Source organism: Rhinolophus sinicus, linkage group LG13 (assembly GCF_036562045.2).
Source record: "Rhinolophus sinicus isolate RSC01 linkage group LG13, ASM3656204v1, whole genome shotgun sequence".
In the NCBI taxonomy this organism is placed as follows: Eukaryota; Metazoa; Chordata; class Mammalia; order Chiroptera; family Rhinolophidae; genus Rhinolophus; species Rhinolophus sinicus.
Window position 1 is genome coordinate 41,270,646 of NC_133762.1, and position 22,066 is coordinate 41,292,711.

The following is a 22,066-nucleotide window of genomic DNA, read 5'->3' on the forward strand; positions in this document are numbered from 1 at the left end:
TGCAGAGGGAAAAGCAGAGGGAGCAGTTGGAGCAAACAGAGAACTGCAGGATGGCTGAACAACAGAGTGGAGGGGAAGAGGTGGAAAATGAAACTGGGGGAAGGGCCAGATGATGTCGCTCCTCTTTCCCACCTCTCCCTCCTCATTACAGAGCTGCATGAACTTTTCCCTGATTAACAGGAAAGCTATTAGAAGGTTCTAAGCATGGAAGTGACTGGATCTGGCCCTTGCCCACCGCTCCAACTTCATCTCTGGCCTCCCTCCTACCCTAGTACACTGTTCTACCTGCTAAGCTTCACATTTCTTCCATGGGCAAAATTCTCTCTCCACCCTTCTCCCCATGTTTGACTAGTTGACTAATCCTCCCTGAGGTTTTGGCTCAGATCTCTTTGCCTCCAGGAAGTTTTCTGTGGCCCCCCCATTGTCTGATGTGGATTTTCTCAATCCCCAGAGAAAATTTCCCATAGCCCTTATCTCTCTGTTCTGTCATGTCTGTCTGTTCATGTCTGTCACTTACTAGACTATGAGTTTTCTGAGGAATGCTCCATCTCTCTTGTTCACTCCTGTGTCACCATTGCCTTATACATCCAGAATAGCCCCTGGATAAATTATGCTCAAAAGAAGAATGATGGATGGATGGATGGATGGATGGATGGATGGATGGATGGATGGATGGATGATAACTTAGAGAAGATAACTTCATGGGAAAGACCCAAGAACTTCAGCCAACTGCCTCCCTCTTCCATTTAGATTTTTGGGGAGACTCTGTTGAAGGGTAGGGCAGAGTTTAGATGGTAAGTTTGTGGCATGTGCTGGCTTTAATTGTTGTTCCTGTGGAAACGGTTGGACCATCCCTGGCTCCTTCCAATCCCACATCTCCACTTTGTGTTCCAGCTTTCTAATGAAGAGACAATAAAGAACATCACTCATTGGACTCTGTTTAACTATTACAACTCCTCGGGTTGGAATGAGAGCGTGCCCCGGCCACCCCTGCACCCTGCTGATGTGCCCCGGGGTTCTTGCTGGGAGACAGCCGTGGGCATTGTGAGTAGTTGTGCTCCCCTGAAAAGGTTATCCCTGTTCTTAGTTCTTGTTATTCCTTCCTTGATGTTTCCATTTTTAAGCCACCAACATGTCCAGCCAGTATTTCTTAGGAAAGCTCCACCTTTTCACTTTCCCCTTTTTTTTCAGTGTCCCACATATTTCTCTGTATGCTCCATTTATGAACCTAATACCACTTGGATTTATTAGTTTTACTGCAGATTTTACAGAAAGCCTGGGGTTCCCCACCTGGAAGTCATGAATACATACTCCTAAAAATTGGATGCAGGATTTTGTGTGTACATGCATGTGTGTATTTTTCTGTAAAGAGAATTCATGGTTTTCACTAGAGTCTCAAAAATTAACAACTACCATTTCCCCTTATCTACACTCACCACTGTTCCTGTACCTTGCACAGTGTGGACTTCAACGCCTTCATAGGCAAAACTTGAAGTATTTATGAGTAACAAAGGGATCAGCTGCCCTCTTTTCCTCAACTCCACCTCTTTGCATGGGGTTTCTATTCATCGCCCACCCCAGTGAGGGGCAGCGCGTATTACTTTTTCATGGGTCCCCTAAAGAATCCATGCCTGTAAAGCCTTAGACAACAGGGTTTTAGCTGAGTCTGATGAAGTAGGTGGAGGAGGGGAATTACATCACACACTCCATTGAACACTCCCTACACCACCTGCAAGTCCTATAGGAAGAAAATACCTGTTCTTTCCCATGGGGTCCTGGGGGCTTTTTCTCCCCACTTCCTTCAAGGTGAGCTCAGACTCACCATTTCTTGCCTCCTCCGGTCCAGATTCCCAAGACTCTTCAAACCCTCCTCATCTTCAACGTGCAGAGCCACTCAGCTTCCCCAGCTCCCACATTTCTCAACCCATCACAATGTGTAGCAGAGAAAGAATCTTCAAATCAATAAAGCCCACCTTTTTAGGACACAGAAGAGAGTTCATGACCTATGCGATTCCTTTGGAATATTCTGCTATAGAATTTCTCATTTCCTGCCTCACATCCGTGGGAGGCATCTCTCTTGCCCTCCTTCCTGAATGCCCATCACTGTTCCCATCACTGATGAAAGCTTCTTTCTTTCCGAGCTTGTTGGTAATGATGGGTTTGAGGCTTATGTCCTGCTTACCTGTGTCCTCCATCACTTCTACTCCAAGTCCCAGAGCGTCACCCTGAACAGAGCGGAGACCTGAGACATGTTGGGTTGTTTATTAAGTGGGGGCATTAACCTGAATTCTTATTGAGGAATAACCCTGAAAACTCATCAGCTCATCCAGCAAACATTTATTAATCATCATGGAGGGTATAAAAATGAATAAAGCAGACCCTGTGCCCCCTAGGAATTCCAAGTCTATTAGATATCTTAAAGGTTATGATGAGATCTGGTAGATCTTTTAATTTTTCAGAAAGAAAAAATAATAAATTATACATACTCTACAAAGCAGAACAATCTTTATTCCTTTGTTTTGGATCTTCAGCTATGTGCCTCTAAAAAAAAAATCTGCTTTATTTTCTTTATGTACCAAGAAAAAAATCCAATTAGCAGGAGGTAAAGAACGCCAGCTGTGGTCCCCAGTGACATTGGTCACATTGCCTTAGCTGGGGCTGCAGGCACTTCAGAGCAGGTGGAAGAAACAATCTGAGTGAGGCTTCACATCCTGTATGTGTGCAAGAGTGCTGATAACTACCAAGAACTGCGTGTTGCCAGCATGGCAGGCAATTTGCATACATAATCACTAAGCTTCTTATTAACCCTGCAAGATTAATATTATCAACGTCAAAAGGTTCAGAGACTATTCCAAAGCAATACAATAAGTAATTTGTAGAGGTGAGACAAATATTAGGCATTTTCCAAAGCCTGGGGTCCTTGCTCTGCACCATCACCACACTGCCACCAGGAATCAGAGGGTCCCAGAGAACAATTCAGGTGGGTGGGGGAGGGTTTGCGTGGTTGCAGTTGGTTGGGACAAGTGAGCAAGGTCCAACCCTGACTACCCCCTTTTCTGTGTTCCTCCTTGCAGGAATTCATGAGGCTAACAGTGTCCGACATGCTGGTAACGTACATCACCATCCTGCTGGGGGACTTCCTACGGGCTTGTTTTGTCCGGTTCATGAACTACTGCTGGTGCTGGGACCTAGAAGCTGGATTTGTAGGTCACCATTTCACAGTTATTCTGCGGAAAGTTGTTTAAACCATCCTCCTTGATAGAGTCAGATGCATTCTTGTGCATTTCTTTCGGTGCTTAATGTTGTCTCTGCTCAGCATTAAGTATTTAATGTGTATTTACTTTAAGTGCCCTATCTGCCTTTTCCCAATACAATTAACAATGGGACCTGCTTATCTGGGAAGTGAAGGCGTTTGGCCTTAGGAAAGGTGGACCACGCACTTCAGTGCTGAGCAGATGGCGGTTAGAGAAATGCCAAACCAGCATCAACTCTCACTAGGGAAGGCAAAAAATACTGGGCTTCGAAGCCCACGCTGTGCAAGCTATAGGTACTGAGAAAAAGTGATAAGGGGAAATGGTAGCTCTTGGTGTTTGAGACTAATTAAACCCTGGAGGGGGCAGGGCAAATGTGGATGTGAATGTTCCAGAAAGTTCTGGAACACATCAAGAACACAATAACCACTGGTCCTGTCTTCTGGAATACACTTTGAGAAACCTCATTTGACTCATTCCCTTCACCTGGGATACTCCTCTGAGCCACCTACCCAGGAAACTGTTCATTCTATCTGTGTGTCATTTGCTCTCTGTAGTAGCCTTCTAGATCTGGCAGGACCTCTGGCCTCATCTGTCCTCTGTGTGTCTCTCCCGCACCATCTCATTTACCCACTCAGGAGTCACTGACAGAGGGGGAAGGAGGGTTGGACACCCCCCCCCTTAACTGAGCTCCATGCATTGTTTACCTGTGTCATCCTCATCCTGACCTGCAGCAGATTACCTGGCCCACGTAAGGGACTCAGTACAGGTCTCTGTCATATTTTTTCTTTTAGTCACCAGCCATAGTTTTACACAGGCCTACTCAACTCTTCAGCAGCCAGGAAAACTTCATGATCTTATCTGAGAATAAGGATGTAAGAACCTTATGCTCAAAGAAGATGGTATCTTTATATCATGACATTGCTGAGATGTCATTGCCCTCACATTAATTTATAAGTTCAACAAGATCCCAAAGTAATACTAAAGTTCATTCAAAATATAAGCATGTGGAAATAGCCAGGAAAAATTTTAAGACAGCAGAATGAAATGGACTGCAGTTAACCTTATGTTAAAACATATTATAAAGCTATAATAACTAAAACTGGTATTAGAGAGTAGACAAACAGTGGAACAAACTAGAAAGTCCAGAATTAGGTATGATTTATATGGAAATTTAGTTTATGACAAAAGGAGCCTTTCAAACCAATGGAAACATAAAGGATTAGATAACAAATGGGTCAAAACTGGTTAACCATTGGAAGGGGAGCTATATCTCTCACTCATTTCACCTAAATAAATAAATTGCAGGTGAATCAAAGTTTTAAATGTCAAAAAATGAAATCACAAATTCTAAAAGAAAGCATATATAATGTAGAACTTATAATCTTGGAGAGAGGCAGATGTTTCTAAGCAGGACACAAAACCCAATAGATAAAAAGATTTTTTTAATATTTTAAAATGTTAAATTTTAAATTCCCAAGATTTGACCCTCATGGAGTGTACATGCTTCTTCCTTGATCCACGCTTGCCTGACCTTCCTTTTTCTCTCTCCTAACTTCTCATTCCTCCTTCCCTCTTTCCTGTCACCCTTTATCTCCATTTCTGGAAGACAAATCAAGAAGTAGGTTTAAGCATGCTTCATGAGGACCCCTGACTCCCCAGTGCTCACAAACTTTGTATTCTTTCAAATATTCGCAAATATCCCAAACTCTGAAAATCAGAGTCAGGCTGAAAATATGTATCTGGCTGAGCTCTTCCTTTTCCATGAAGGCTCTCAGGCTAGAGGAAGATGAGAAAGAGAAAAGAGAATTGGCGGAGTCATTTATTCATTTGTGTTTGTTAAGCTTTCTCTTCATCTGACTTCTCATTTAATTATTTGCATTTCATGGTTTATTTGTGTTACCCCTTGATTATCATTTCAAAGTAAATTTCTGATTAGAGCATTTTAAAGTGTTCTCTTAGGGGCCAGGGCCCTCCCGAGAGCACACTGTGAGCCCACAGACCCTAAAAGGTGAAAACTCTCATGTATTTTTCTTACAAAAGACATTGAAAAATGTTTCAACTTTGAGAACTTCAAAACTTTTCTTTAAAAGGTGAAAACATGTTAAAGAAGCAGAACCTTTCATCTAAGGTTCCTCTGTGGTGAGCAGAGCAGGCTCTTTGGGATGGAGTGGCCCTGGCTTGGCCAGTTGGCAGGTTTGGGATCTGGCTGACATACCACCTAACGTGTTCTCTCTCTCTGTCTCTCTCTCTCTCTAGCCTTCATATGCTGAGTTTGATATTAGTGGAAATGTGCTGGGTTTGATCTTCAACCAAGGAATGATCTGGTGAGTAATCCACTTCCTCTGGGGATCACCTCATTTGCGGAGGCAAAAACCTGAAATCCCAGGCTTTGTCTCTCAACCAGCTGTGGAGACGCGGGGCAAATCATCTGGCTTCCTCCTTTCACATGAAAAATTGAGAGCAGCACTAGATGAGAACCAGGACAGTGTCTGGTCCTCCCCTGTGCTATCATGGACATAGAAAGGGAAGGAGAAAAGAGGTAGAAAGACAGAATGAAAAATAAAAAGAAAAGAAAGAGGGAGGAAAGGAGGGAAGAGAAAGAGAAAAAGGAAGAAAGTAAAAAGTAGGGAGGAAAGAAGGAGAAGAAAGAATGGGAGAGAGATGAGGGAAAGAGGAGGAAAGGAAAGGAGAAAAGAGGAGGGAGGGAGGGCAGGAGGGAGATAAATGAACTAAGAAACTTCCTCTTCTGAGAAGGGAGTTAGAGGAAGCTGCATAACTTCAGCCTAAGACTTTCAAGACCAAGAGCTCACTGCAAGCCAATGTCCAATTCTCTTAATTTAAGGATTTTTCAAATACTTTTCTGAGCAGCAGCGCTGTTTTAGGGAGACCATGGAGAACCAGACAGGAGGCCGTGTAATTTGCTAGGTGCTTGGAGGTGAGTCAGTGGTTAAATTCTGGTCAGAACCCAAGCCAGTAATGCTTGGAGTGTCTCCCTGTTCCTGGATGGCTATGGTTTGATGATAAATGTCCTGATGAAATGGGAGGCCCCTTCCCTCGGGACCTGCGGAGAAAACAGCGAGGCCTCATGCCCCTAACCCACCCATCCCATTTCCTTGTCATCCCTCCTGGCCTCTCCTGCTCCTGGGCCAACCAGGTGTGCGGTTTCTGCCCTTCCAGGATGGGCTCCTTCTACGCTCCAGGCCTGGTGGGCGTGAACGTGCTGCGTCTGCTGACCTCCATGTACTTCCAGTGCTGGGCAGTGATGAGCAGCAACGTCCCCCACGAACGCGTGTTCAAAGCCTCCCGATCCAACAACTTCTACATGGGCCTCCTGCTGTTGGTGCTCTTCCTCAGCCTCCTGCCAGTGGCCTACACCATCATGACCCTCCCGCCCTCCTTTGATTGTGGGCCATTCAGGTGAACAGTCTTGGTTGCATAAGAGAAACTCCCCTTTAGAGGTAGTCTGCTCAGAGGACACTGGCTCAGAATTCCAGGTCTGGTGTCACCTCAGCCTGTGAAAGGCCATGTTGCTTGGAGCAAATGATTTGTGCTGTTGAACCGTTTTTTTGCAAGGTGGAAATGGTCTACATCGGCGCTATCCAATATGGTAGCCAACAGCCACATGGGGCTGCCATCCCTTGAAATGAGGACCGAGAAATTGAATTTCTAATTTTCTCTCATCTTAATTAATTTTTATTAAAATAACCACACAGGGCAAATGGATACCATATTGAACAGCGCAGTTCTAACCTTTTGACATGGATAATCTACTGCTCTGGATTACTTTACCATGGGATGAGTAACGGGGTATTCTGAAGATGACGTGACGATACATTGACAAGTGCCATTCAAATGGGAAGCAGCTACTGAGACTCTTGACCGAGTCCCCACGATCTGTGGAGCATTTTGCCAGCATTGTGGGTTCAGGGTATAAGTCAGACTAGTTTAGGAGACTGGGCATTGTATAAAGAGATAAGTAATTATGAAAGGAGCTAGACGGAGAAACATTGTGCATCTACTGCTTTCTTTCCAAATGGGAGACCCTCTGGAAACAAAGCCCTCTCTCTACTCCATTAAAAAGGGTTCTGTGGTTCAAGCAGTTTGCAACACGCAGCCCCTTTTATCTGCCACCTTCTCACTTAGAAATGCTCAATGCACACTCCTTTATTAAAGGCTCGGAGAATCGTGCAATAAAGTTGCAAGCCAATGTTTCCAACCTTATTGACCATAGATCTTTTCTTCATGGAACAACCACCCAGGGCCAGGAGTAGAGTGAGGCAAGTAAGGCACTTGCATGACCTTCAAAGTGAGTACTTCCTTCAATTGTGCACCCCAGGGGCCTCACCAACCTCACTCTAGTCCTGGCTCTGCTTACCAATGTGGACCAACACACTTTGGGAGATGCTGATCTGGTACTTCTCAGTTTATAAGGGACTTACCTAGATAAAACCCTGCGGCTGGTGCCTCACAGGGAGTGCCATGGAAGCGCAGAGGAGACGTTAGCAGGAGTGCTCACAGCAGAACGTGACCTGGCTGAACAGGAGTTCAGAAAGAAGGAAAAGTGGAGCTAGATCTAGAGTGGAAGGACATGCTGAGCTGTAGGAGACCTGGGACACCAGGCTGAGGGAGAACCACATGGTACGAGTGGTGGAAGCCTCTTTGGGCTTCTTACTGAGCAAGGTTTGGGGACTGGGCTCTGGGTACAAAAGCCAGTGCCCCTTTGCTCAGGCTGCCCACCTACCCGCAGGGAGGAGACCAGTGAGTGGGCCTGCACCATGCCTGGCCCTCACCGTCTGCTCCCGCCCTTGCTTCATCTGCTACCCCGAGAGGCCCTGACAGCCTACACCCAGATAGCAAGAGAAAGGACCTATAAATGGAAGTCAGAAGGAAACATGGCTGCCATCTTTTTCCTGTCACTCTTCTGATCAAAACCCACCAACAGCTGGAATTTTCACAGCTGTCCTCTCACTTGCTTCAGGTCTGCACACAAAGGTCACCTTTTCAGTGAGGCCTTCCCTGGAGAGACTAACCAAAATGTCACACACACACACACACTCACCTTATTGTTTCTGTTTATTATATCTCCTTATCAACATCTACTGTGCCATTCCTTTTGCTTATTTATCTTGTTTGTTGTCTGTCTCCCCCACCAGGACATAAGCTCCATAAGCGTGTGATTTTTGCTTCCTTTCTCATTGCTTTCTACCCACTGTCTAGAAGAGAACACCTGGTTTGTGGTCAGTGCTCAAACTAGACCCTTCACTTCATAGAAATTCACTTTACAGGGAGAGACTTAAGGTTTGGACCGGATCCAGACAGGCAACATAAATGAATGAGATGGACAGCTTTGCATAACATATAGTTCAAAGTAAGTGTTGGTAAACTATAGCCCATGGACCACCACCTGTTTCTGTAAATAAAGTTTTATTAGAATACAGCCATGCCCACTTGCTTACATATAATCTGTGGCTGCTTCTTGTTACAACAGCAGGATAGAGCAGTTCTAACAGAAACCATCTGTCTCACAAAGCCTAAAATCTTTATTATCTAGCCTTTTTCAGAAAAAAAAAAAGTGTCAACCCCCTGATTTAGAGCATAGACTCTAGAGCCAGCTCTTTCATTAACCAGCTGGGTCATCTTCATCCAGTTACTTAGCTCCCTACACCACAAGTTCATTGCCTATAAGATGGAAATAACTATAGTGCCTACCTTATAGGGTTGTTCTGAGGATTTAGTATGTTGTTATTTGTAAAGTACTCAGAGGAGAGTGAGGATCCATAGGAAGTCATATATACTAGTTTGTTCGGCCTGAGTCCTGCCAAGTTGGGGGTAGCTCGTATTCATAGCAATGCTATGAAATGGGAAGCATTATCTGCAAAAAGGATCAGCTAACCTTGTCTGTAAAGAGCTTAATAATAAATATTTCAGGCTTTGGGGATCAAGAGGTAAAATCAATGATATTATGTAGGTACTTATATAACAAGAAACAAATGCCCACAAAGTGTCTATTGACAAAATTCAAAATATGATAATAGTAGAGCATAATTTTCTGTAAGCCAGGTCTACCAATGAGAAGAATGGAATTCTTTTTTTGGGGGAAGGGGTGATAATATTTGACATGATAGAGGTTCAAAGTTACTGTCCCCTGTCATCAAAGACCAATTGTGCTGTCCAGATTGCCACCTTCACTGCCTGGATCCATCATTATACCAGACAAAGCAACACATCTACTACTATAGAAAAAAAATTGCCATTTAATTTTACTACTGCTAAGTCACTGACCTGCTGTGTGGTAGGACAAGTCAGGATATGCACCTTCTATTTCTGACATAAATTTACAAGCAAATGAAATTCACTGTTGACACTATTGGTTCAATTACACATCATAGATTCAAATATTTTCTGCAAATTACCTAACTGATGAATAAAACTGAAGAATAATTGTAATCTGCAATTTCACAAGCTTTGTAAATTTGTGCAGCTAAGCCTTCTTCTGCTCTACATAGATGTTAACCATTTTCAGTTGTAACACATCATGGCCAATCCCACTTTGTTCAGTGGTACTAAATTTCATTCCATTCAGTTGCACTGAATTAATGTTTTCCCAATTTCTTTGAGAAAGTCTCACCCATATTTGTTCCACACAGAATGTTCATAGAAGTTAAGTCCTTAGTCACTTCAGACTTGGAATTAACTCCTCATATAGCCAACGGAGCAGTTTCAGTACCATTTATTGATTTATCACAAGGGAAACCACTTGAAATGTTTTGCCTTGTTTTTGAGTAGGACACTACTTCCAACGTCCTCAACTCTTCAAGCAACTGCTCTTGCGGGAAATTCTAAAGTGTTAAACATGTTTATTTTGTTCTCTGGATACATTTATTCAGCTCCCGCCTTCAAACACAATTTAATTACTTCACTACTGTTCAGTGAGGAACATGATCTTTGGAAACTAGAAGAAAGGGGATCCTTGTTATACAGACAGAGAGCTTAGCTGAATTGTGTCCTACAGTTGTGTGGAAAGCTGTGTTTGTAAATGAGGAACATGCATATGTCGCTGAGGAGATACCTAAGCAAAGTGTTGAAGGTGCAGCCTGGTTTCTTGCTGTTTATACTAAAATATGAGAAGAAAGAGATAAATTGAGGGAAGAACTGATAAGCAAAGAAGTACCAGGGCTTAATGATTTTGGAAATTCTCAGCCTATCCAGATTGCAAAAGATATTAAAAAACAGAGTCGCTTTTAGGAACACATGCTCTAAAAAGAAAACCAGAGAGGAGACTGGACAACCTTTTGCTAGTACTTCTAAAGAATCAAAAGATCTGAATTCACACAGTGGATTCTTTTAAGCATGTGACTCAGATCCTCTCAACCGTCTCAGCAGAAGCCAGAGATACAGATTTATCCAGGAAAGATCTGTGTAGGACCTTGTTGTCTAATGAACTGAATTCCCATGACATACATGAAAGACTCACCAGGTATTTGAAAATGATATGTGAGCAGCAACACTATCAGTGCCTTGGACTGAAAGAGACAGAGAAGGCACAAAATGAAGGAAAGCTGTTGGACTCCAAAATTTCTGCAGACAGTAAGCAAACAGGCTGATAAAATCTATTCAGTTGAAACACCTGCTACTCTTCAAGGAAAAGAAAGGATGACTCTGAGGGCAGAGTCTTGGGCCTGGAGGGCAGAGCTGCAGGCACAGAGGGTGGAGCCAAGAGCCCAGAGGATTATTCGCAGGCCTTGAAAACCTAATGGACTTTGGCTAACTGGATTCCAAAATTGCTGGGAACTGGTGATTCCTTTTTTCTTTCCATTTTCTCCCTTTGGGAATTGAAACATCTATAACTGTTATCCTATGGCTTTCCTGTCACTATATTGTGGGAGTAAATAACTAGTTTTTTTAGTTTCATGGTCCACAGAATTTTGCCCCAAGATTCTACTCAGAGTCTCAGCTATACCTGATTTAGATCATGAAATCGGGGACTTTTGAGCTGATGATACTTAGATGACATTTTGGACTTTGAGTTGATGCTGTAATGGATTGAGACTTTGGGGGATGTAGGGATGGCAGTGAATGTATTTTTCAGGTGGGACGAAGGTGAATCTTTGGGGGCCAGAGAGTGGACTGTAGTGGGCTGATAATGGCTCCCAGAGTTATCTAGGTCCTAAAGTGGATGTTACCTTCTATAGCAAAAGGTACTTTGTCGGTCTGATTAAGTTAAGGATCTTGAGATGGGGGATTATCCAGGTGGGCCCTAAATCACAAGTGTCCTTATAAGTGTTCTTAAAGGAGATCAGAAAATAATGTGGCCACAGAAGCAGAGAAAGATTTGAAGATTCTAGGCTGCTGGCTTTGAAGATGGAAGAAGGAAGGAACCATGAGCCAAGGAATGAAGCTCTAGAAGCTGAAAAAAGGCAAGGAGACATTCTTCCCTAGAGCCTCCCTCTGAAAGGACAGCAGTCCTGACAACACCTTGGTCTCGGTCCAGTAAAACCCTTTCAGACTTTTGGCCTCCAAAACTATAAGAATATAGACTTGTATTATTTTAAGCCACCAATGTTGTAATTTATTACAGCAGGCACTGAAAGCTAATACATCATAATCCAATGACAAAATAATCCATAGTCTACTGTGACTTAAAAGCCTAACATTTGAAGTCCACTTTACTTTTCTTATTTTTACATGATGGGTATGCACTGGTAATAAAAAAAATGTCATAATATAGGGATACGCATGGCACATGAAATGCTACCATGTTATCATTGCAGTTTGTAATGTGCTGTGCAACAGTGCTAAGCATTGCAAAGGCCACTAATGGTCTCTGACACAACAATTCATCTGCCATTATAGGACAAAAACAACCATAGACAATGCGTTAATAAATGGGCATGGCTGTGTTTCAATAACACTTTACTTACACTGAAGTTTGAATTGCATACTTCAATTTTTATGTGTCACAAAATATTCTACTTTTTATATTTTTTCAACCATCTGAAAACATGAAAACCATTCTTAGCTCACATGCTGTATAAAAGCAGGTGGCAAGCCAAATTTGGTCCATGGGCCATTATTTGCCAACCCCTGATCAACAACTTTGCATAAGAGAAAAATGAAGCTTCTAGCTGTGACATTTTAGAAGGCACTTATAATTTGACAGCCCCATACTCAAATGTTTTATATAAATCCATAACAATCTTCTAAGACAAATACTATTATTATATTTATAATACCATATTATACAGATGCAGCCACTGAGGCCAAGAAAATTTCAGTATCTTGCCTAAAGATATCAAACTTCTGCAGCACTGTCTAATAGAATTTTCTATATGATGAAAAAATTCCATCTCTGCTCTTCAAATAGAGTAGCTACTAGTCACATGACTATTGAACACTTGAAATATGTGACGAAGAAACTGATTTTTTAATTTTTATTTTTAATAGCCACATTGACAGTACCGCTCTAGTAGGAAGAGCAAGGGTGAGAATACAGGCAGAAAGAGAATAGGTAAATTGTCCATGGTGTGCCACAGTTAATAAATGGAGGAGCAAAGATTTGAACTAGGAATTTCAAACCCAAAAGTCCAGTTCTTAGCATCAAAACTACCAACCAAAAGCCAGCAATGGCCAGTAATCTCTGGGCACATATTTGTGGAAGTCGGCATAATGGTTCTTAGGTATTCAAAGAAAATAAAAATTAAGGTTGTAACTGTCCAGGAGATTATTATGAATATATGTAAAATATTGAGTATGGGGCTGTCAAATTATAAGTGCCCTCCAAAATGTCACAGCTAGACGCTCCATGTTTCTCTGATGTAAAGTGTTGATCGGGGGTTGCCAATCCAATCTCCTGGAATTATAAAGACTAATTGTAGGTATTTTTGAGAGGCACCATGAAGTTATCTTATCACATCAGCCTCTGGAGAACTATTGCCATGCAGGGGTCCCAGAGGAAACTCTGTATCGGTTACCTAACTACATCACAGGCAATTTTCTCCCATGAGAGTATAGGTGAAAACCCATTTTTCATCTTGCTGAGGCCGATGTCAGACACAGGAAATCAATATAGTTCGAGAAGTTGTGAGATACCAAGAACATGAAGCTGGTGAGCCACGGTGCTGTCCCAGCTATAATCCCTAGCCCGAATGGCAGCCCCTCTTGCGACATTTTTGTTTTACTTACAGTACATTTGGAGCAGAGCTCTGGTTCTTCCAGGAAAGCAGTGGTGAGTGGCAGCTCTGGACCTGGGGAGCGGGGGGCATACACAAAGTCGTGTGTGCTATGTGAGCTTTGCACTATGCTGTAACATGTCCTCTTCTCTTTCCAGTGGGAAAAACAGAATGTATGATGTCATCCAAGAGACAGTTGAAAATGATTTCCCAACTTTCCTCGGCAAGGTCTTCGCTTTCCTCGCCAACCCGGGCCTGGTCATTCCAGCCATCCTGCTGATGTTGTAGGTAACCAGGGCCCACGGCTCTGCCTCGTGGAAACCTCCCCCTTGCAGCTGAGACTTCTGTAGCTGGTCCTTCTGACACCAGTGGGGCGAATCCCCCGGAGTGGAGACTCAAGCCCTGGCCTAAGAAGGTGCTGGGCCTCACATAGGGTAGAATTCAAATGTGAGCCGATATAGAGCTTAAAGTGAAAGTAAGTTTATTTAGCAAAGAGTAAGTAAGAAAAGAAAGGCCACCTCACAGACAGAGTGGTGGTCTCTAATTGCTAGTGGAAGAGAGACCCCCTCCATCCACCTGCTAGGGTTTATGTGTGTTTTCTGTTCCCATGGAAAATTTCTTATTATGGGGGAAAGGATGAAAGAAGAACAGTGGTAAGTTTATCTTTAACTTCTGTAAGGTGCAAGAAGAACAGGTTTATCTTTGACTTTTGTAAGGCACAACCTGTGGCTTGTTTTGTAGTAGTCTTAACTACAAGAAAGGCCATAATGGAAACTCTCTGCTTAATAGCCTTTGGATGGTTTATTCTGTGTGATTGATTAACATCTGCCTGAGTTCTGTCTTTCAGCACGTAGGCAGCAGGCTTGGAATCCAACCTCCTTTTGTAAAAATAGTCCTCATGCCCTTTCCCTATATTACTTCCTTCTCGCCCTCTTAGTCTGGATTTCCCAGAAGCAGATCCTGAGACAAAGTTTCAAATGCAAGTAGTAGTTTGTTGGGGAGGGGGATATGGAAGATAGACAGAGGGACAGTAAGGTGCTTTATTACCACTGGGATGATGTTAGTCCTGCTGGGGAACTCTGGAAACAGTGTGCCTCAGACTTACCCCACTCAAGAGTGAGGGGTCTGGGACATTTGCATACAAGCTCCCATCAATCACCGGTTGAGTGATGCTGATAGACGCTGGAGGAGAGAGGCGCATGCATTGCCTACCAATTTGGGCCGGCTGTGCTCCTGGATAGAACGCTTTCTCTGGGGAGGGGGTGGGGGGTGGGGGTGAGCTGCAGGGAAAGCTTCAGGCACAGAGGTGAAGGTGCTGGCAGTTGCAAGTATAGGGAGCACATTGAAAGATAGGGGCCAACGAATATGGATGGGGGGTGACAGTATCGGCAACACCCTCCTAAACGTTCATGAGAAACATCAAAGATCTCCGGGCTCTGAGTCGCTGAGAGAGGTGAGGGGCTGATTGAGCCTGTGGCTGGCTGGGCCCGTGGGACTTCTCCACAGAGCACCCTGTGGCCTGAAACAGCTGATTCATTCATTCTTCACTATGCCTGTCAAAGACTGAAGCCCCTCAGGATAGTGGGTGGGTCTGCTGATTTCTTTATCCTCAACACCAGCCCTCTGCTTTGGGCCTAGGCAAATGAATGCTCAAGGAAGGAGTGAGGAAAGAAAGAAAAAGAAGGCAGGAAGCAAGTCGTAAATTTGAACTACTGTCATCAAAAATGTACTAGTGAAAATATTAGGTGTTTTTCTTTATAAATACCTATTTTGGCATGATTTTATTCAAATTATGAAATATTCATAAACTACTGAAAATGACAGACAACCATGTACATGATCACAAGATTAAACAGATGTGAACGTTTAGCAATATTTGCTTCAGATCTCTCTTGTTAAGAGAAATAAAATGTTATGGATTCACTTCAAGCCCTACCCAATCCTCTCTTCCTCTCTCTCCAAAGGTAACCAGTATTTGGATTAGTTTTAATCACTTCCATGCATAGTTTGCTACTTTTATCACATGTGTATGTACTATTATTTTCTGAGTTTTAAAATTTTCATGAATGGTTAACACTACATAGCTTTCCTCATTCAACATTATGTTTGGGGGACTTATCCATGTGGATATATGAGCACAGATTTTAATATGTCTCTTGTGTTTCATTGTATGAATGAATAAACCACACTTTATTCATTTCTCTGCATAGGCCTACTTAGGTTCTTTCCACTTTTTTGCTGTTGCAAATGTGCTGCTTGTATATATGTCTCCTCGTGCAAATGTGAGACTTTCTCTAAGATAGACCTCTACAAGTGGAACTGCTGGGTCATAGGTACTTGTTTCTTCATTCTTTTTAGATAGTACTGAATTGTTTTCTAAAATAGGTGTATTTCCTCACATCCTCGATTTCAAACATCCTCTGCTTTCTAGTCCTGGCATGAGCGAGGGCTGATGGGATACGACCACCTGGATTGCCCCATGACTGCCCGAGGAAATTCTGGCACGCAGACACCAAACCTGACCCTTGCAGGCAGCTAGGGGAAGTGCGAAATTTGGAAACAGCCTCTGGAGGATGGCAGCCACCCATAAGCACTTTATCCTCTCTGACCTCCAGTTCCTCCCTAACAAATGGTTGCTAATTAGAGAGAGCAAAGCCTGGTGCAGAGTCGGTGCCAAAATGGATAGTGGTCCCTTGCCTGTCCTCCTTTCACTCCTCTCTTCACCCACAGTGCTCTGAGTCTTTGCTTCAGGAGATTCCCATGACAGCCCTGACCTACACTCTGCCCCAAAGACAATGTGATTCCTCTTCTCTGTATGGAGAGAGCTTGTAGACTCTACTCACGTGGCTCTGAGTGGCCCCACCCTGAGGAGAAGACCCAAGCTAGAGTAGTTAAGGCTTGAAATTCATGGAGAAAAGTGACAATTAGGATGAACCTAAAAATCTCCCAGGCAACAGGCAGGCAGGGCATCCAATCTGGGTAGCACCTGACTTTTGTGACCCGTCCGTTCTCAAGTGGTGCAGTCCAAGTCATAGCCCCAGACTGTAGGTCCTATGAATGGAGGCCCAAGCTACAGGCTCAAAGGACACCCAGTCATGAAGTCAGCCAGTGTGGGTTGGACTCTGAAAGTCACCAGCCCAGGACAGACATTCCCACCAGTGCACCCTGAGCAGGGGACCTCCAGGGCACCTGCAGCTGTGTTCCTAGGCAAACCTGGAGCAGGTACTTAGCACCTCTGTCTCTTCAGCACTTGAAGGTTATGAAAGGGCTTTGGCTTAAAACGTGGGCTCTGAGGCATACTAATAGATGGGCTGACCTTGGGCAGATTTCTTAACCTCTCTGAATTCCAGGATACTGATCTGTAAAGATGGGAGGCATCCTTTCTACTTCATGGGGTTTCGTCCAAACCAGTGAGATGTGCGGTGGGATGCACATGACACAGAGCCTGGCACAGGGCAAGTGCCCAGGAAACAAAGTAGCTTCTGGTGCAGACAAGAAGCACTGCCACTCCCCCACCTCTTCAGGTTTCCCAGAAGAGGGATGATTCCTTCAGCCAACCTTTACTGAGAACTCTGAGAGCTAGAAATGTGTAGGTCATTTCTACGTTCAATCAAATAGAGAAAGAACAGAGATGTCCCAGAACTTCTCCAGGGTAAGTGGGGAATTTAGGATGGCAGAATCTCCCTGCATCCTGTCCAGAGGCAAAGCCTTGGCACCCGTTCCAGGAAGCAGGCCTTGATTCCTGGGGAAAGACACCAGCTCTTGTCATTTTCCAAGATTGCAGTACCACAGGAGTCATGCTTTTCTCTTGCAGCCTGGCCATCTACTACCTGAACTCAGTTTCTAAAAGCCTTTCCCGAGCTAATGCCCAGCTGAGGAAGAAAATCCAAGCGGTGAGTCTATCACAAGTTTCATTCTGGAAGGTAAAAAGATGTCATGATTTTTTTTTTTTTTTTTGCTAATCTGCTCTGTGAACCCAGTTGTATGTTCTAAATGGCATTCTTCTAAACCGAATCCAAAAATATCTCTACGATCAGAAGCAGCCTTATGAGATTCCACAGCATGCCTTTATATCCTGAGGGTATTTGGGGGTATATAACAATGACTTAAATTTTGAGAGGCTGATGAAAAACAGGAGAAATTCAATGGATTTAACCAATGTTCATACATAATAAAACCAGTACCCACACTAATTTCTACACATGAAAACTAATACTATAAACAGTAAAGAAAATAATGTTGTTATTTTGGAGCACATGGAACATATGGCTTGTGTTGCATGGCCTAACAAGTCTTTTAAGCCTCTCTCAATATCAGCTGACTTCCGACTGCTCTCTTCCGCTCTGCCAGCCCCCATCCTGCCTCCTACTCAAGGTAAAGGGTAGACCCAACTATCTCTAAGTCCTCCTGTCCTCCTTGCTTCTTCCATGCCTCTTCTGGAAGTAATCTCATCTGCCTCAGCCAGTTCCCGGTCCCCATCCCACTTCCTTAATCTTACTGAGCTCCTGCCCAGATAAAGAAAACCATTGACTGAGAGGATTGGAGGCCCCCTGGCCAGGTGCTCCCTCAAATGCTCTGCAAACCTGAGTCTCAGGCTGCCCTGTCAGTGGTGAGGACTAATTACAGGCGATTTAAGGTAGTTCCCAAGACCTGAAGACAGAGTCCTTGCCCTCTAGATCTCACCATCCTGAGCCTCAAACACCCATTTCCCCGGCCAGGACCAACCGCTAATTTTTTCCTGCAGCTCCGTGAAGTTGAAAAGAGCCACAAATCTGTCAAAAGCAGAGCCACAGCCAGAGATTCAGAGGACACAGCTAAAGACAGCTTCAAAAATGCCACCCAGCTCCAACTCACCAAAGCGGGTAAATTTTATTTTACGATGATAACTTTTCACAAGTCCACATGGAAAGGTGTAAAGAGTATATGTTGCGAAATCAGACAGATCTGGGATTCGAATGAGAATTTCGATGATTATTGGAACGGACAAATAATGGAACGATGTGTTTGGATGCTGACGGACTTAAGTATGGAAGGAAAAAAATAGGTGTACAAAACGTTTTCCATGAGAAACCAAGAAAGTTACACTAGTTTGACAGTGGTCAGTTCATGTCCCCAGGGTCCTAATATGCCTACCCATTCCTTTCCCCTCCTCACTCTATTGGCTGCTGTTTTAAAGTTTGCCCTTCTCCAATTTTTAGTTTTTATTACAGATTTAAAGCTCTTTCAACTTTTTGCTGATTAAATCAGTACTGCAATATTTGATTTTTTTTTTTAAGTGAAAATGTTATCTGAACACATCAGTGGAACTAGGGCGCAGGGGAGAGTTTAGGAAGATGGTCAACCTTTAGTCTGGAAAATTCCAACAGCCTCTATTGCTGCCCTTACTTAGCTTCTCTTCTTGAAAGTAAATACTTCAGGAACCCCAAATAGCTAATGGCTCAAACACAATAAAAGTTTATATCTCACTCAACATAAAGTCCAAATTGGATATTTCCACTTGATGGTCACTTTCTTGCCAAGTGATGATTCAGGGACCCTGGCTCCTTCCATCCTGTGACTCCGCCTGCATCCAGCTAGTGCAAGGGGAAGAGCCTAGAGGTCACACCTGGAAACACTCCACATCAGAGCCTGGCCTGTGTCATGGGCCACACCCATCCACAAGGGAAACTTAATCCATTCCAGCAAAATCTCCCACGTCCTCATTCTTGTCTTGGTTCTTTTTCCAGGGACCATGCCTCACTCTGCCAGCCAAATCCAGACCCTGGACATGAAGGTCCAGGGCCCTGGGACCTCCAGTTCTGCGAGCAGGACCATGCTGCCCGCCTCGAGGCACCTCCTGGTATCTCGGCCTCCTAGCATCAGACCAGATTCTGGCCAAGCCCGGCCTCAGACTCATCCTGGGAGGTCAGCCTCTAGAAAGAGTACTCAGAGACCTCCCCACTGACAGCTGGGACTCACAGGAGCCACTCCATCCTGAGGCTGATCCTCTGGCCCCACCAGCTCACATGCCCAAACCAGTGCTCTTTTCCTATCTCCTCTCACACACGTGCACACTCTCTCCTCTTACTGAACTTTCATTACTTAACCTCAGGTCCGTGTGGCTACCAAAATGGGAGGACAATGGCTTCATCTGCCTTTAGGGGCACTGAGCCTCCTGCCTCCCCATAACTTTCCTTCCCACTATGTTGGTTCAGGTAGCTCTGGACCTTGTACTTATGGTGGTTGCCCTTGGCTCCAGACTTTGGGAGGAGGGAGCAGGGCCATGACCACCATTATAGACTTTTCTCATGGCACCCATGTTGGAACACAGGTTTCCACCAGCTCTACCAACTGGGAGGAGGGTGCAGAGGGGCCCACATTCCTGACCATCATCTCTATCCAAAGAAAGGGAGGTGGTCAAGAAGCCAATGAAAATAAAAGTAAATGAACCAAATCCAGCCATGGTGAGTCGGAAGATGGTGATACCCCAGAATCCAGTCTGAGGGGAGCTGATGCCATTAAGCACCAAAAATGCACTGAAGCCTCCTAGCAGCAAGGCAAGGAACGTAGTACTTCTTATCTGATCGAAGGAAACTTAAAAGATTGCTCAGGGCAGAAAAATATTTCTCATGCACCAAATTCTAAAAGGACTTTGAAAGCCTGCTTATGATATAAGGGATGTTGAAGATGGTTTCTTTCAGGAGTTTTGCAAAGGATGCAAAGCCTTGTCTCTGGCGATTCTATGTTCATTTAGTGTCATCTGTGGTTCTATTCAGAGTGACTCCTAAGGGGCATGAGCTGGGGAGGCCAGACCATTGAGAAGGCTTTGCCAGGAAGGGCAAAGGCTCAGCACAGTCACGGTCTAGGACTCTTCGGCAGCCCAGGTATCTTGCAGGCAGACTCTTTCTTTCCTCTACTCCGTGCTCACAGACCCAGGTGAGCATGTGCTTCAAGATCAAGGGACCATCTCACCTTTGTCTTTGCATGTTTGCTCTCACAGTCACCACCCAACCATGTCCCCAGGGGTTCACAGGAGAATTCCCCACACCCTGGAAGTCAGGCAAAGTCCTGGTGGAGATTTTACAGGGATTTCAGAAGCTATACAATTAGAATAATTTCTAACTTTCCTCCCAATTCTTTCCCCTTCCCAACCCGGTGCTGAAACTTCAAACACAACCTGAATGGAGTGAGAATGGGGACATGTGACTGGGAGAAACGATAAATTATTTCACCCCCATCCATCTCCAAGCAAAGCTGAAGATGTGGCTGATGCCTCAGCTCCATGGAACTGAGATTCAACCCCCAAATCCAAAAATGTTTGTGCATCATATGCCTCCTTCTGGGAGGACACAGCCTGGCCCTGAGCTAACCCCCTGAGACCTCAACAGGAGAATCCAGATCTAACCCAACCAATCAGGACTGGAAGGCGGAAAGACGGCCATCACGCCGACACATGGCCTCCACGTCATCCTGCCTGGGGATGCCAGCCCCTGGGGAAGCCAACAAGAAAGGTCTAAGTCCTCAGCCTCCTAGTGATTACTTCTGATGGCTATCAATACACCCACCATAAACACAAACAAATTATCCTGTTTTGATGATGCATAATTTTATGTGAGGGAATATATTTGCTATCTATTGATGCACAACAAACTGTCCCCCAAATTTAACAACTGTAAACAATAAACATTTATTATCTCACACCATTTCTGTGGATCACGAACTTGCGATTGGCTTCACTGGGCAGTTCTGGTTCTGAATACTGTAGTCAAGGTCTCAGGCAGGGCTATGGTCATTGGCATACTTGACTGGGCTGGAAGATCTGTTTGCAAGATGTCTCACACATATGGCTGTTGGCAGGAGGCTTCAGTTCCTTGCTGGCTATTAATAGGAGACTGATTAACTCCCATGTGAACCTCTCCATAGGGCTTCTGGGGTGTCTTCACAACATAGCAGTCGGTTTCCCCCAGAGCTAGTGATCCTGGAGAGAGAGCAAGGAGGAAGGAAGCCACAATGCCTTTTAAAACCTAATCTCAGGAGTTACACCATCAATTCTACCGCTTTTTAGTCATTAGAACTGAGTCACTAAGTTTAGCCCACATTCAAAGGGAAAGAGATTAGTTTTTATTTCTTGAAGGGGGTGGTTATCAAACAATTTTTGGATAGATTTTAACAGGAGATTTCCTAATTCAAATAGTTACAAGATCTCTATCAAGACAACTCTAAAGCTTTTGTTGAGAGACGTCCATCAGGATTAGTTAATGGTGGCTCCCAGGACCCTCAATCAACAGGAAACTTCCAGTGAGCTAGGGAGATGGGTAGAGGTAAGAGAGGAAGGGTGGTATGGCTTTAGGACAGGTTATTAGAGAACAGTCTAAAGTTTATCATCTCTGCATTCTTGGGTTTGACATTCCAGGTCATTCCATCTTAAAACTTCACTATTCAGCCTGTCCAGGGGCCATCAGGCATGAAGACCATCATCTTTCCTCCCTTCCCTTCCTTCCTTCCTTCCTTCCTTCCTTCCTTCCTTCCTTCCTTCCTTCCTTCTTTCTTTCCTTCCTTCTTTCTTTCCTTCCTCCCCTCACCCTTTCTCTTTATTTCCTCAGGTCACCCAAGAATGATTTAAACTAGAGTCTATTTAACAATTTATCCGGAGAATTACAACTG

The 22,066-nt window shown here is 44.1% G+C and overlaps 1 protein-coding gene across 1 annotated transcript in view; it reads left to right on the forward strand.

The window, feature by feature from the left end:
* Positions 1 to 21,371, forward strand: part of TMC2 (transmembrane channel like 2) — a 60,529-nt gene extending 39,158 nt beyond the window's left edge. Inside the window, exons 13-20 of the mRNA XM_019733728.2 lie at positions 895 to 1,044; positions 3,075 to 3,203; positions 5,511 to 5,578; positions 6,432 to 6,671; positions 13,582 to 13,707; positions 17,238 to 17,316; positions 18,168 to 18,285; positions 19,150 to 21,371. Of these exons, the coding sequence (XP_019589287.2) occupies positions 895 to 1,044; positions 3,075 to 3,203; positions 5,511 to 5,578; positions 6,432 to 6,671; positions 13,582 to 13,707; positions 17,238 to 17,316; positions 18,168 to 18,285; positions 19,150 to 19,367 (1,128 nt within the window). The 3' untranslated portion in view covers positions 19,368 to 21,371. The remainder of the gene's footprint in view (positions 1 to 894; positions 1,045 to 3,074; positions 3,204 to 5,510; positions 5,579 to 6,431; positions 6,672 to 13,581; positions 13,708 to 17,237; positions 17,317 to 18,167; positions 18,286 to 19,149) is intronic.
* Positions 21,372 to 22,066: the final 695 nt, after the last annotated feature.